Source organism: Poecilia latipinna, unplaced genomic scaffold, assembly GCF_001443285.1.
Source record: "Poecilia latipinna isolate Pla-1442-1.1 unplaced genomic scaffold, P_latipinna-1.0 Scaffold1759, whole genome shotgun sequence".
NCBI classification, from domain to species: Eukaryota; Metazoa; Chordata; class Actinopteri; order Cyprinodontiformes; family Poeciliidae; genus Poecilia; species Poecilia latipinna.
This window is the reverse complement of record NW_015114375.1, coordinates 81,402-94,857: the sequence shown is the minus strand read 5'-3', so window position 1 is coordinate 94,857 and position 13,456 is coordinate 81,402. Positions and strand designations below refer to the sequence as shown.

Below are 13,456 nucleotides of genomic sequence, written 5' to 3'. Positions count from 1 at the left end.
CCCCCCACCCCTCACGCCTCACTCTCTCACCCCTCACTCACTCACCCCTCAATCCCCCACCCCTCCACCCCCCACCCCTCACGCCTCACTCTCTCACCCCTCACTCACTCACCCCTCAATCCCCCACCCCTCCACCCCTCACTCTCTCACGCCTCACTCTCTCACCCCTCACTCCTCCACCCCTCACTCCCTCACTCTCTCACCCCTCACTCTCTCACCCCTCAACCCCTCACTCTCTCACGCCTCACTCCTCCACCCCTCACTCTCTCACGCCTCCCTCTCTCACGCCTCACTCCCTCATCTCTAGTCTGCGCCAGTCGCTCACCGATGTGGACGAACGCGTCGCAGGGCATGGTGTCTCCAGAGAAGGCCAGCTTCCAGCCAGACTGGTGCACAAAGCTGCAGGCAAAGGCATTCTTGCAGTGGCGCACCAGGCAGGTCCGAAACTGAGACACAGAGCGTCGATTAGCAGAACCAATCAGAAACAGAGAGCGGAGTGGGCCGACGGCGCCGCAGACCTGCTGCAGGCTGGTCGTCCTCAGCATGGACTGGAGCGACGAATCAGGCTTCAGCTTGGAAACATCAGCGTCATCACACAGACTCCTGCTGGGGATGTGACTGAAAACCACAGAAGAAGAAACTCAGCTTTAATGACCTGCTTTCATTTAGAGGAGAGGAAGGAAAAATAAGTTTAACAAACAGAAGGATTATCATCCTAATCTGGAGAAAAGCTTAATCATATTCCAAACTGTAAGAAAGAAAAAGTTATTAGGCATTAATGATCGGAAGTTTGAGACATGAATGACATCATAACTGGGAACCAGTTCAGACTCAGTGAACCAGTTCAGACTCAGTGAACCAGTTCAGACTCAGTGAACCAGTTCAGACTCAGTGAACCTGTTTTATTCCAGGTTTCTGATGAAACTGAAGTGACGCTTTGAGCTGCAGCAGGTTGACGAACCTGAAGTGATGCAGGATTTCCTCACAGAAGTCGTGGTACTGACCGAGCCAGGCCAGGATCTGGACCGGAGCCACCAGGTAGACAGGGTTGAAGGGGATCCCCAGGTTGGCCTGGAGGCGCACACACACACACACACACACACACACACACACACCTCAGCTGAAAACCATCGATGAACTGATTCTGATATTTAGAGTCGGCCGATTCTGATCCGATACAGAAAAACGGCTGAACTGACTGAAAACTTTTGTTTTTTTAAGAGACATAAATTTACTGAATTACAAATTAATTCCATAAATCTGACCCAGTACAGCAAGAAAACCACCAAAAGCTTCACCAGCTGGTCAAACTGTGTTCAGTCGATGCAGTTATGAGTGAAAACAGCCAATAAATGATGAACTAAAACATTCACTGTGTAAAAATAAACTGCAAACGGTTCAGAAAATCCAACAGGATTCTGAATATAAAAAATAAAGAGTTAGACTGAATAGATCAGTTCTGACTGACCTCTGATCTATTTTCAATTATCAGAACTGATACAGATATTGATAGAGGATTGGTGCATCTCTAGGGAAACCCCGGTTACCATGCCAACGTACCAGCGCGCGTTGCCTCTGCTGCAGCAGCTTTATCAGGCCCTGAGAGGAACAGGAAGTCAGGGTTAGCACACGCCTCTGCTAACACTCACCTCCAGGTGGCGCTGCGGTTCTCACCGTGTGATGGTCGGCGTGGAGGTGGGAGATGAAGACGGCGGAGATCCTGGACAGCGCCTGGTCCACGGCGTCGCCGTAGTGTCTGCAGAGCTGACTGAAGGTTCCCTCCCCACAGTCCAGCAGCAGCGACTGACTGGAGCTACACACACACAGTCTTCAGCCTGAATAATGCACACACACACACACACACACACACACACACACACACACACACCAGGCTGTCCTACCTGATGTTGACCAGCGTTCCGCTGACGTTCCTGGTCTTCATGGGAATCGCCGACCCGGTTCCCAGAAACACAACGTGTGGGAATCCGTCAGCCGGACCTGCAGCAGGAAGCAGACTCTGTTCAGAACCGAACTCTGGATTCGGTTCTGAACCAGCCTGATCCAACTCGGCGCGCCTGGACCCACCTGAACCCTCTGCACAGGCCGTCCGGCACTTCTCCACTTCCTCCAGGAAGTTTGGAATCTCAGAAGCTTCTTTCATAAATTCCTCCGTGTTGCAGGAGGGAACGGCGTCTCTACACATGAGACGGGATGAAAACGGACTAAAATTTAATATCCCATCACCGCTGTGGAGAAAAGACGAGCAAACGGGAGAAAACCTCTGCCACTCCATGACGGGTCGCAGCTGGAACTTCAGCAGACACTCGGCTCGGACGTTCGGGACGTGTAAGGCCGCCTGCGGTTCCTGAACATAGAAATGAATAAAATAACTGATTCTGATCCTGTTGGGTGTCAAACAAACACACGGATTCAGAAACTCCAGCGATTAAAATGTTTGTTCTGGTGGATTCAGCTGCTCTCATTTCTAATCAGTTTGAAAAAAGATTCAGAGACAAAAAAACAACTAAAGCAGCAAAAACAAGACAAAAACCTCCTGATGAATGAAATATGGATAAATCAGATTAATTTGTTTCTAAAACATTCAGTTCCTCTGTCTGGCCTTCAGTGTTTGACTTAGAGAATTAGATCTATGATATTTGGTCTTTAGATTTCTATTTCATTTCTAATTGATGTAGACAGAGGAGGCCAGAAATTAAACTGAAGAAAAAATATTATCAGAAGCCCTGATTTAATATTTAAAATTTAGACAGAGAGAAAATATATGATTATGTGCAAAGTTTGATATTTTAAAGAGCAAAATGAAAAATAAAACAAACCAATTATATCAATGTAATCTGGATTTTTTTATGCAAACTGACAGCAGGAAGAAAAACTGAATCAGCCTGACGCTAATGCTAATGGGACTTTAGTAAACAGGAAGCTGTAAACGGGAAGCTGTAAACAGTAAACAGGAAGCAGTAAACGGGAAGCTGTAAACAGTAAACGGGAAGCTGTAAACAGTAAACAGGAAGCTGTAAACGGGAAGTTGTAAACAGTAAACAGGAAGCAGTAAACGGGAAGCTGTAAACAGTAAACAGGAAGCTGTAAACAGTAAACGGGAAGCTGTAAACAGCAAACAGGAAGCTGTAAACAGTAAACGGGAAGCTGTAAACAGGAAGCTGTAAACAGTAAACAGGAAGCAGTAAACGGGAAGCTGTAAACTGTAAACAGGAAGCTGTAAACAGTAAACGGGAAGCAGGAAGTGTACCGTTGCTCTGGCGGCTCTGAGCAGAGGGAAGATGTGCGGGTGGATCATGTTGAGCTGCGTCTGGATCTTGTGGCTCCGGACGTTGTGGACCGTGCTGACGTGTTCGTTGAGGATCAGATGTTCTGTTGACGACGGGAACCTGAAAAACCCGGAGCGGACTCAGACCCTGAAACAACGCGGTCCGGTTCTAAACCGTGCGGGTCCCACCTCTCCATCCACTCTTTGTACTGATCCGTCTTCAGGACGGACTCTGGAGTCATGTGGACCACCAGCACGGCCGGATCCTCCGTCCCGCCGTCCTGGAACCTGGAAGGAGAGAGCAGTCAGCCAGACGGCTGCAGCTGCTCAGAGCCGATCCGGCTGGACGACGTTACCGTCTGAGCTGCTGGTTGGAGCACAGCGCTGGGAGGAAGTCCTCGGACGGACACTCCAGCACCAGGAAGACGGGCCCCGGGTCGATGGGGGTGCAGACCTGCTCCGGCCGGATCTGTGAGGCAAAGCAAAGCGTCAGGCGATGGAGATGTAACCCGATTACTGCCAGGGAAACAGACCCACCTCTTTTCCGTCGTGCATGATGGTTTCTCCGTTTTTCAGAGCTCTGATGAGCGGACCGATCTCTGCCGTTCCTCTGCAGAGACATTTTAGAAAGAAATCAGGAAAATCGGGACTGACTTGGGTCAGACATTAAAACATGAGACTCACACCGGCAGACCCAGGTCTTTGGCTTTAGCCACCAAGAAGTTCCCCTTCTTAGGATGAAGCTGCAGGAGAGAAAAGGATGTCAGACACAAACATGCAACCTCCCAAACATAAATCATTTTCTGGTGCTGACCTTGCACACGAAGGCGATCACCAGGGAGGAGTCTCTGGCCACTGCACTTCTTTCACCTGAGACACAAAATAAACAGTTCAGACCAGAAACTGAACATGAACAGTTCATTCACACCAGTTCTGTTCAGTCCACTCTAATCCAACTCCAGTCCATTCGTCTAGTCAAAGTCCGGTGAGGTGTGAATGTTAATCGACCTCTGGTCCTCCAAACCTCGGTCTGCTAGCCTAGCACTAGCAGCAGAAATGGCTCCTGGTCTTTAGCCAAAGACTGAAGAGAAACTAAAGAAATTGACAGGCATGGTGGTGGTGGGATGCTGAGGGTCAGGCTTCTTGGTTAAAGCTTTTAAAGATCCAGTTCTGATGCAGCAGCAAACAGGAAGCAGTAAGCAGCAAACAGGAAGCACCTGATTCTTCTTCTCCGGTGTGCTGCAGTCCACCTCTCTTTGGCGATCTGTGGCTGGGGCTGCTTCTGCCAGCCTGCGGTGAGTTTCTTCCTCTGTCTATTCCTGATTTGGCTACAAAAAAACAGTAAAAATCAGATGAAAATCTGAATGCTTTCAAAAAAATTTACTCTGAAGAAATAATAATTTAGAAATCCTTTGAATTTACCAAATATGGGCACCTGGTACACAGTCATGGTTTCGTCTTTGTGCATCTCCTCAGTGTACGGTCGAACAGCTGAGAGGACATCACATCATGAACAACCTCACCATAAACACATGACATCATGTTAACTCAGAATCAGGCCTACACAGCTTGATGGCCTCCAGAGGGCCAGAGAAGGACTTGATGGCATGCAGGTAGTTCTTCTGAAACATGAAAAGATGGGAGACAGAAGGTCAGCCTCTCCATGACGCCTCACAGCAGCCGTCTGTCAAATGTTCTGCAGTTTCTCACAAGCTGTGGAGGTCCAGAGAGCACACACTCCGGGACGCCCGTTTCTTTCAGGGTTAATATCATCCCTGCAATGCACCAGATTCAGAAAATGTAAATATATTATTAATAACAGGCACAAAAATTACAAGCAATTAGTAATTACTAAAGCAATGAAAAACAGATTTACATTTAAAATGACTAGTATTAACATCCAAAAAACTGAATCTGCTGATTGATAAATTATGTCAGCAATTATTGCAATAGACAATAATATTATTGTTTTGACATTTTCAACTTATATATTGAAATAATAATGAAAGTTTACCCTCTCAAAGACCAATAACCTTTAATTTTGTAAAGAATACTTTAAGTATCCAAAATAAAACAATAAATAAAGCAACAACAAAAACCATAAATAAAATGGAAACAGAATTACTCAAATATTAATCAGAGTGGAAATTCACAATCACTTCTCTGTGGAAGCTGTTGAGTCCCAGCTCTGATTCAGAACATTTTGTAAAGAAACCCCAGACTCTAACACGAGAGCGTGACTTTAGCTGAGAGTTGACCTCTGACCTGACAGGCCTCCCACATTCTCCCAGCTCAGTCGGGTCAGGAAGATGTTGTCCAGCCGCGCCGCCTTCAGCCTGCGGGGGAAGCAGATCCATGTTAGCGCCGTTAGCTCTGCCAGCAGCCAGGATGAGACGCAGGTGCAGCTTACTTGTGTTCCTGCATGAGTCTCTGGGTTCCTTCTCCACAGTTGAACAGATACCTGCAGCACAGAGACGGAAAGTTTTCATCCCTACAGGCTGGAGCCTGGTTAAATAGTCATAAAGATGATCCAATATAGTTTGTGTGTGAGGATCAGATCAGTTAGAGTTTGTTTAACTGAAGATACTGATGTGGATCTTCGGAGACCTGCCAGAAAATCCAGAACAAGTATGTATTTAATTTGCTTTAATATATCTTTTATATCTATTTAAGGGCTGCACAGTTGCTAAAGGTGTTGCTTTGCTGCAAGAAGGTTGTGGGTTTGAATCCCGGCCCGGGGATCTTTCTGCATGGTTTTCTCAGAGTATACCTGAGTCCACTCACAGTCCAAAAACATGACCGTTAGATTACCATCACTTTACAGCAGATTTCTTTGTTGAAGAAAGTCTTTAAATGCAAAGTTTGCATAAAGCAGACTGTAGGGACGTTTGGGTGAATTCAGTAAAGCCACCATGTTATTATGCTCTTTTTTCACGGATTTATTAATTGCAATGTTTGATCATTTAAAGAACGGTCACTTTGTGGCTCAAAATGTGGGAAAATGCTCTGAAATCCAGAAGAAACTGCAAAATAAGTAACGTTCACTGGCTGTATGTAAACTACAACCTACTAGAAGGAACCGGGTAATGCGAGTGTGTTCTTCTTTAATTAACGTACTTAAACTGAAACAAACACTTTTATCTAATATGAAGTACGTGAAGCGCCTACCTGTTGTACTCTGAGAAGACGTAAAGCGACGCGTTGCTGTCCCTGCTTCCCGCACCGACCACCTGAACGTACACGTTGGACGGTCCGTGAACGTCTCCCCGCTTGTCTCGGCTCTCCTTGGTCTTCAGCCGGCGAAGCGGCTCCTTCTGCGGCCTCTTCGCTGAGAACTGATTCCCAGAGGTCGCCATTGACCGGGAAAAGTGGAAAACAGTCCGGTAAGGAGAATAATCGCAGCGTGGGGCCGTCGCAGCGGCAGTTACAGCTCTGCCGTTCACAACCAGAAGCCTACAAAGCCTCACATGGAAACTGTTCATGCTATATACTTAAGCTAATCATTAAAATATCCGAGACCGGTGGTATTTACGATCCCAAACACCTCCGCTAACAGTCCTGACACATTTCCGAACAGTTGTGCATTTGTTTATCACCTAACAGAGGTGTTGAGCCTCCTTCACGGCACGTTAAATGTTCGACACATGCGACCTCTCTTCCGGCAAGTGATAAACGTCATCAACAAGTTCCCGGTTCTTAATGCTGATTGGTTAGCGGAAGTTATTGCTTGGTCTTTGGGCCAATCAAAACGAGTTTACCGCAAAGGAGGCGGGAATATAGCTTCTCGTTTGAGAGAAGGGTTGTAAACGATGCTACAAAATAAAACGCTGAATAATAGACAATATCTTACTCTTACTGAAAACCCCTTAACCTTCGTCTAGATATTCAGTATTAAGCTAGATTTATTTGAATGCAAACATTTTAAGGCACAAGATTTGTATTTATTCACTGAAAGTTATTTGAAAATATTACATTGAAAATCTGTTTTTAATTTTTAAGATTGTATCCAGAGGTGTATTGTTTTTCCTATCATACAATGACTATTAAAACAACTGAGTATTGAAGTATAAATTTACATTTAGTTTTTTGTATAAGTGACAAACTAAAGTGAGTTTAATTCTTTACAGAAAAGTCATTCTTATTTTTTGAAAACTTTAGATTTTTCCATGTAAAATTTTCAATAATCAAAATATGTAAAACCTTCGTATAAAATTGAATACTTATTGTTTGTTTATGCCTTTATCTAATCAAAGGATATCAATATGATAGAATTCTTGTTTTTATCTCCGAAAATGAATGGATAGATGGATCCTATGAGCCAGGCGCTTAGGTCTGAAAATACAGATACCTTTTCCATAATCTGTGTTTTTTTTTCTTTTGCATACATATTCATGCATCCATCATCTACACCCACCTGTCCATGCAGGCCTGCGGGGGTCCTGCAGTCTGAGGGCAGAGGCTGTCCGTCTATTTCCACCCTGGAAGATGGTTCAGTCAGATTTAATTTTTCCAGATTTTTCAGGACTTTATTGAAATTCTTCCTCTGGAAATATGAGCCACTGAAACCATCGACATGAAAGGAGGATCTGAATAACCACAGATGTTTCCTTCAGTGACCTGACAGAGCATTCTGCAGCTTGATGCTTCATCATTTTAATGATATATTTATAAAAAACATGAGTCTGATTCTAACATTTCATATATTTATCCCTCTTCGTGCTTCCCAAGCATAATGAAAACAGTATTATGTGAGTTGATCAGCACGTGGAATCGTGTCATGGCTGAAAACAGAAGATCAGCAGGCGTACTGTAACCTGGATTGTTTCCATCCAGTGGGATTAAATGTGCCAGGCAGCAGCTGCTCCATCAGAAACAGATGAAAAGAGGAACCAAACAGTCACAGATCGGCTGCTGTTAACACACTGCAATTGGATTTTCTCTGCTGTTTTTTCAGCTGGTTGAAGAGCTTAAACTCATGACTATAACAGTCCTGCTTTATTTTGCATCTTCATCATGTAGTTACCTTCTGAGCTGCATTTCTGCTTAGCAAAAGCAAAGGTGGTCTCTTCTGTCTAGTTTCAATTTGCTGCAGCAAACCGCATGCAGACGGCGTCGTTTCTTCTTGGGACATACAGAACGACCTGCTTTGTGTTCAATGGTTTTCTAATAAACTGGCTCTGACTGAAGGAATTTTTTTACTCAACCAGCCGTTATGCAACCATGTTTGATGAATCCACATTGTTTTAAAAATCTGCCTTCAGAGAATAATTTTTCCACATTTTCCTTACCTGAATGAATATTTAATATTTTTGCACTTGGCTGAACTCTGGTGTCCAAAAAGTGGTGAAATGTTTCTTTAATGCTGGACTGAGCTGCAGCCAGCAAACAAAACACTAAACATTAAACTGAAGGTGTGATAAAGAAAGTGGTTAAATGTAACAATCACTTCATGAATTATTCATTATTAGTTTCTTCCTGCAGTTAAGTTTGGACAACATTAAAGCTAAAATGGTGAAACAAACTAAATACTTTCCAAACTTTCCCCCTCTGCGTAGGAACCCTGTGAAGCTCTGGGAATGTTGAAAAGATCCTTCACTCACATGTTACACTTTTCTTTTATTCGCATCTTCAATGTGAATTAAAACAGCAGCAGAGGTCAGGTCACCCTGACGGCTGTGTGTCTGTCCTGAACGGTTCATCCAGTTCCTGCTTCCTCTCAGATCCAGCCTCACTCCGGACCGGCGCTTCACTTCCAGCATCACGGCTCCTCTCAGTGCGTCTCACACTAATTCCAGTTTCAGCGCCTCTTGGATGAAAGAAGGCAGATTCAGCTCAGGTAGAAGCAGAAGCCTGTTGCCTTGGATACAGAAGCTAAACATGGTTTTAACTCTGCAGGTCGGCTGTGAAGCAGGAAGAGTAAATGTTCTCCTCCTTCAGCAGTACGCCTCCACCTGCTGCTCCGGTGGATGCTCCACCTCCTCAAACACGTACGGCGCTCCGGTGGAAGGCTTGTGGCCGTTTACCAGCGGTTCTGGCAGAACCTGCAGGTCCGCCGGAGATGCAGTCAGGTACATGTTCCACACCTGCTCAGGCAGACCCAGCTCCATCATCTTCTGCTTGATCAGCAGGTTCTTCTCGATGTTGTGCCGCTTGTATTTAAACTCTATGATGGTCTTGGTGTATCTGTTCAGGGTTGTGACTGCAGAGCCCATGCAGGTGCCGAACGAACACCAGGCTAAGCTGCAAAGAGCCACAAAAAGAGACAATACAGTCATTCAGGATAAATCAGAGCAGCTTTTCAGTTCTTATGAAGTTCAGTTATGGATTGAATAATAACTGAATCTCAACTCGTTTCTCTCTTTATGAAACTAGATTCTGTTGAGACATTGAGGAAGTTCTTACGCATAAGACCAGCTGTAGTCCCAAGTCTTGGGCCTCCAGTCTTCAGGTCCCATAGAGACGGAAAGATGGAATATGGTGGTGAACATCATGTGGGCGACCATCCCACAAAGGCCTGAGCAGAGCAGACGTCAAAACGCTCCAGTGACTTTTCAAGACCATTTACAGTGTTTCGACACTTTTTAAAATCTCATTTCTAGAGTCTCAGGTTGGTTTGAGCATCTATTAGGGTCGAGCATGAAGGAAGGAGAAACAGCCGACACTTTTACAGACGGATTAAAACTACATTTCATTTATTTTTGTAACTTTTACCCAAACCAGAGCAGCGAGGTGAACGCAGCCGGCTCGTTCTGACTCAGTATGTCTGCAGCAGCTTTTCCTGGGATTAACAAAGAACAACAGGGGGGAGGGGAGGGGGAGGAGGACCTCTGGGTGGATCTGGGAACAGCCCAAACCGTTGCCCCGGTTCCAATCGGATTACTCCACAAACCAGCAAATCCTCCGAGGCAGCGAGTGGCCGCAGATCAGTCAGCTGCTCTGATGCTTGACTGCAGCGTCCGGCGCATTCAGCCTGGCTGACCTGCTGCCCCGCTGCAGCCGCCGCCGCTGCTGCTGCTGCCCCAGTGTGTGTGGCTGATGGGCCACCACACACACTGGGGCAAAAGTCAGCACATTTTATCAGCTGAACCCCAAAACACACAGCGTACACATGAAGGATGTGAGAGGAGTCAATGAAAGGGTGAAAGGTCATTCCTGAGGCTCAACCTGTTCCCCATTTCTTCATAGCTTGTTTTGTATGGAGCTACATTAGCCTCAAAAACATCCACAAAGCATACAACATAATGTGCATAATAATGCATAAATGCGTACCTGAACTTTCACATTTGCCACGTTTCAAACACACCGATAGAAACACGCTGCGCGTACACATCGGTAAACCTGAGCTGCACTAAGTCAGAGACACGTTCAGCATCTCATCTGTGAATCCTGTTCAGTTAGAAAGTCTCTGATGCTGAAGGTTTAGTCGGCTGATCCGTCCGTGTCTCTACCTGTTCAGTCTGAAACGTGGCAATTTGAGAAACTGTTTAACAAATGTGAATGTTCATTTATGCATCATTAGACACATTTGTATATTATGTCGCACACGTACTAATGTCTCTGTTTAGGCCCTGTGGATGTTTTTGAGCCTGATGTAGCTCCGTAGTTGTGCTGTTACCTGAGAGGGCGGTGCACATGGCGGCGAAGGCACTGAGTTTCAGCTTGTTCATGACGCTGAAGCAGCAGCTCTGCTCCAGAATCATCAGAACCCCGCCCACGAAGAGCAGAGCCAGGTACAGGCTCTCTGCAACCACACACAGCCACAGGACGCCTGGAGGGCAGAGGTCAGAGGTCAGCAACCACACACAGCCACTGGAGGGCAGAGGTCAGAGGTCAGCAACCACACACAGCCACTGGAGGGCAGAGGTCAGAGGTCAGCAACCACACACAGCCACTGGAGGGCAGAGGTCAGAGGTCAGCAACCACACACAGTCAGTGATGCTAAACTTTAAATAGGCCGTTTGGTTTCTGTCTGGTTTCTATTTTTTGTCTTTGATTCACATCCAGTCAAACGTCTGGAGTCTGTCTGGGTTACAGGAAGTGTTGGGTAAGTTTTATTCTTACGAAATGTCATTTTTTCCTGACAATAAACCCAAATAAAGGCAAATTATTAAATGTTTTCAAAGAAAAACGTTTAAATCATAAATTTACTAACCTCTTTGATGTTCAGGTGCAATCTCAGCAAAATTTCGACAATCAAATCCTGTGAAATAAAAGAATAAATACATAAATAAAACTTTCAGACACATAATGAATAAAACATACAATGTTTTATACATAGTATGTTTTAATACTATGTTTATACTCAATTTAATACTAAATTATGTCTAAATTTTCTTTACAAAATGATAAAAGTTTTTCATAAATATAATTCTAAAAAAATCTGTACAGAAGCAACTTTTACATATTTCCCTTTAATAAAATGGAGAAAAGCTTTGAAAGCCAAGCAGGGTTTATGAAACATGATTCATTTGTGGACGACAGAAATAATCTGTTTCTTCAGATTATTTTCTTCCCAAAACTGGAAATAAAAGAAGAAAAATAGAAACTAAAGTTGACAAAATGTCTTTGTAAAGTAAAAACCCTGAATAAGCTCAAAGGGACCTGAAGCAGCTCAGCTCTGAGGCGGTGGACAGATTTCAAAGTGATTCATGACAGAAATGAAGGTGATTCTGCTGCAGCTCAGGCAGGTGAACCAGAGGTGAAAGGTCAAACTCACAGGTGTTTAGGGCTGAATGGAAGCTGCACTAGAACAGAGAGAAGTTTATGTCCAATCATTTCATCTTTAGTCAGAAGCTTCTCCAGAACCACTGTGACACTGACCTCTACAGGAGAGCAGCCATGTTAGCTTCATTAATGGCTTTTCAGATAAAGAATCAGTTCAGGAATTGAACTGAACTGATTCTTTGTTTCCAGACAACATGATAATTATCATTTTAAATCTCATTTCCAGTAGTTATCCTCTTCTCTGAGCTCGGTTAGCAAATCTAAACAAACTTTTCTTCTTTCATGTTTTCACTTGTCTGATAAATCAGTGAAGGACATCATTACCTCCTACTGCGTATATTTAGCATATTTTATGTATTTTATATATTTTATGTTTGGTATTTTTACCCTAGAAGAAACTAGAATCAACCAGAAACAACTGATGTTTAGTTTGAACATCAAAAATCATCTCATCATCAATAACATGAAATTCCTTCTTGCTCAAATATATTTCTGTTTTCTTTTAATACTTTCTAGTATATTAATTAACTAATTAATTTACTTTAAAAACATTTTCTGTGTTTTTTATCTGTTACTTTTCTGTGTGGATGGTTTCCTGGAGGGAAGCTGGTTCAGCAGCAGTTTGACTTTATTTTGAAGAGATTTGGCTTTAAATAAAAGCTTTGTGGTTTTTCTACCTGCTGTTGTTTTTAATCCTTTGCTCATTTCCTGATCTTTCATTTTTTCTGTTATTTTGCTCTTTTTTGCTGCTTGCATGCTGCCCTTCCTCCAGTGCCAAACCAGTGCAACCAGTAACCAGCTGTAGAACAAACTCACAGATAAAGTCAGTTTTCTAAATCTGTTAAAGACAGAAATCAGTTAAAGTAACTGATTCTGTAACTGGTTCAAATAAAATGATTCAGCTGCAGTTTTGATTTTTAAGTTGCATTTTAATACAGATGGAAACAGGATGCTGTTATAAAAACAGTCAGTTCAATCAGATCCACAGAGAAACCAATCAGTCCACTTCAACATGAAGGTAGAGTCAAAATCAAATCCATATACATATTCTAATTTAGTTCTATAAAACAATGCAGTCAAATTTAGTTTATGATCATCAATAAAACTAGTTTCTGATCTAAGAAAACATTTGATTTTGCAACAATTGACTGACTTAGCAGCAAACTTTGCAGCAATCCCTCCCAAAACTCACATGGTGACATTTTAGCAGCTGACCTCACTGAGCCATTGCAGCAACACCTCCTCTTAAGCTGGCATGTTGCAGTAGAAAGCATTTGATTGCACTGGTTAGCTAACTTTGCAGCAATGCTCTCTGGCAGCAGTTGATTACATCAGTTCATTTGAAGCAGTCCTTTCTGGTCATTTCATTTTTCTCTGTTATGTATTTTAGTATTTTTGTTCATTGAGTTTGAAATATTTGCTAATTCTTTACAAGTCAGTGGTTTG

At 43.7% G+C, this 13,456-nt stretch overlaps 2 protein-coding genes and 1 long non-coding RNA gene across 4 annotated transcripts in view; 1 reads left to right on the top strand and 2 right to left on the bottom strand.

The window, feature by feature from the left end:
* Positions 1-7,224, bottom strand: part of elac2 (elaC ribonuclease Z 2) — a 12,792-nt gene extending 5,568 nt beyond the window's left edge. The window contains exons 1-21 of the mRNA XM_015060963.1: positions 6,455-7,224; positions 5,697-5,747; positions 5,552-5,622; positions 4,997-5,061; positions 4,851-4,908; positions 4,709-4,777; positions 4,504-4,614; positions 4,101-4,156; positions 3,971-4,029; positions 3,824-3,896; positions 3,643-3,755; positions 3,476-3,574; positions 3,269-3,407; positions 2,280-2,365; positions 2,086-2,195; positions 1,902-1,998; positions 1,675-1,813; positions 1,561-1,599; positions 962-1,071; positions 519-618; positions 326-446 (exon numbers count right to left, since the gene is read on the bottom strand). Coding sequence (XP_014916449.1) covers positions 326-446; positions 519-618; positions 962-1,071; positions 1,561-1,599; positions 1,675-1,813; positions 1,902-1,998; positions 2,086-2,195; positions 2,280-2,365; positions 3,269-3,407; positions 3,476-3,574; positions 3,643-3,755; positions 3,824-3,896; positions 3,971-4,029; positions 4,101-4,156; positions 4,504-4,614; positions 4,709-4,777; positions 4,851-4,908; positions 4,997-5,061; positions 5,552-5,622; positions 5,697-5,747; positions 6,455-6,768 — 2,080 coding nt within the window. The 5' untranslated portion in view covers positions 6,769-7,224. The remainder of the gene's footprint in view (positions 1-325; positions 447-518; positions 619-961; positions 1,072-1,560; positions 1,600-1,674; positions 1,814-1,901; positions 1,999-2,085; positions 2,196-2,279; positions 2,366-3,268; positions 3,408-3,475; positions 3,575-3,642; positions 3,756-3,823; positions 3,897-3,970; positions 4,030-4,100; positions 4,157-4,503; positions 4,615-4,708; positions 4,778-4,850; positions 4,909-4,996; positions 5,062-5,551; positions 5,623-5,696; positions 5,748-6,454) is intronic.
* On the top strand, positions 6,584-10,938 carry LOC106965072 (uncharacterized). 2 transcript variants are annotated; one of them, XR_001428547.1, is made up of 4 exons: positions 6,584-6,669; positions 9,007-9,122; positions 9,227-9,354; positions 10,852-10,938. It is a non-coding gene; the product is annotated as an uncharacterized LOC106965072 (long non-coding RNA). The 2 variants fall into 2 exon arrangements; XR_001428546.1 differs by having other exon boundaries at positions 9,224-9,354.
* The window catches only part of gsg1l2a (gsg1-like 2a), an 8,870-nt gene continuing 4,595 nt past the window's right edge, over positions 9,182-13,456 (bottom strand). The window contains exons 2-5 of the mRNA XM_015060965.1: positions 11,439-11,486; positions 10,902-11,054; positions 9,689-9,800; positions 9,182-9,526 (exon numbers count right to left, since the gene is read on the bottom strand). Of these exons, the coding sequence (XP_014916451.1) occupies positions 9,220-9,526; positions 9,689-9,800; positions 10,902-11,054; positions 11,439-11,486 (620 nt within the window). The 3' untranslated portion in view covers positions 9,182-9,219. The remainder of the gene's footprint in view (positions 9,527-9,688; positions 9,801-10,901; positions 11,055-11,438; positions 11,487-13,456) is intronic.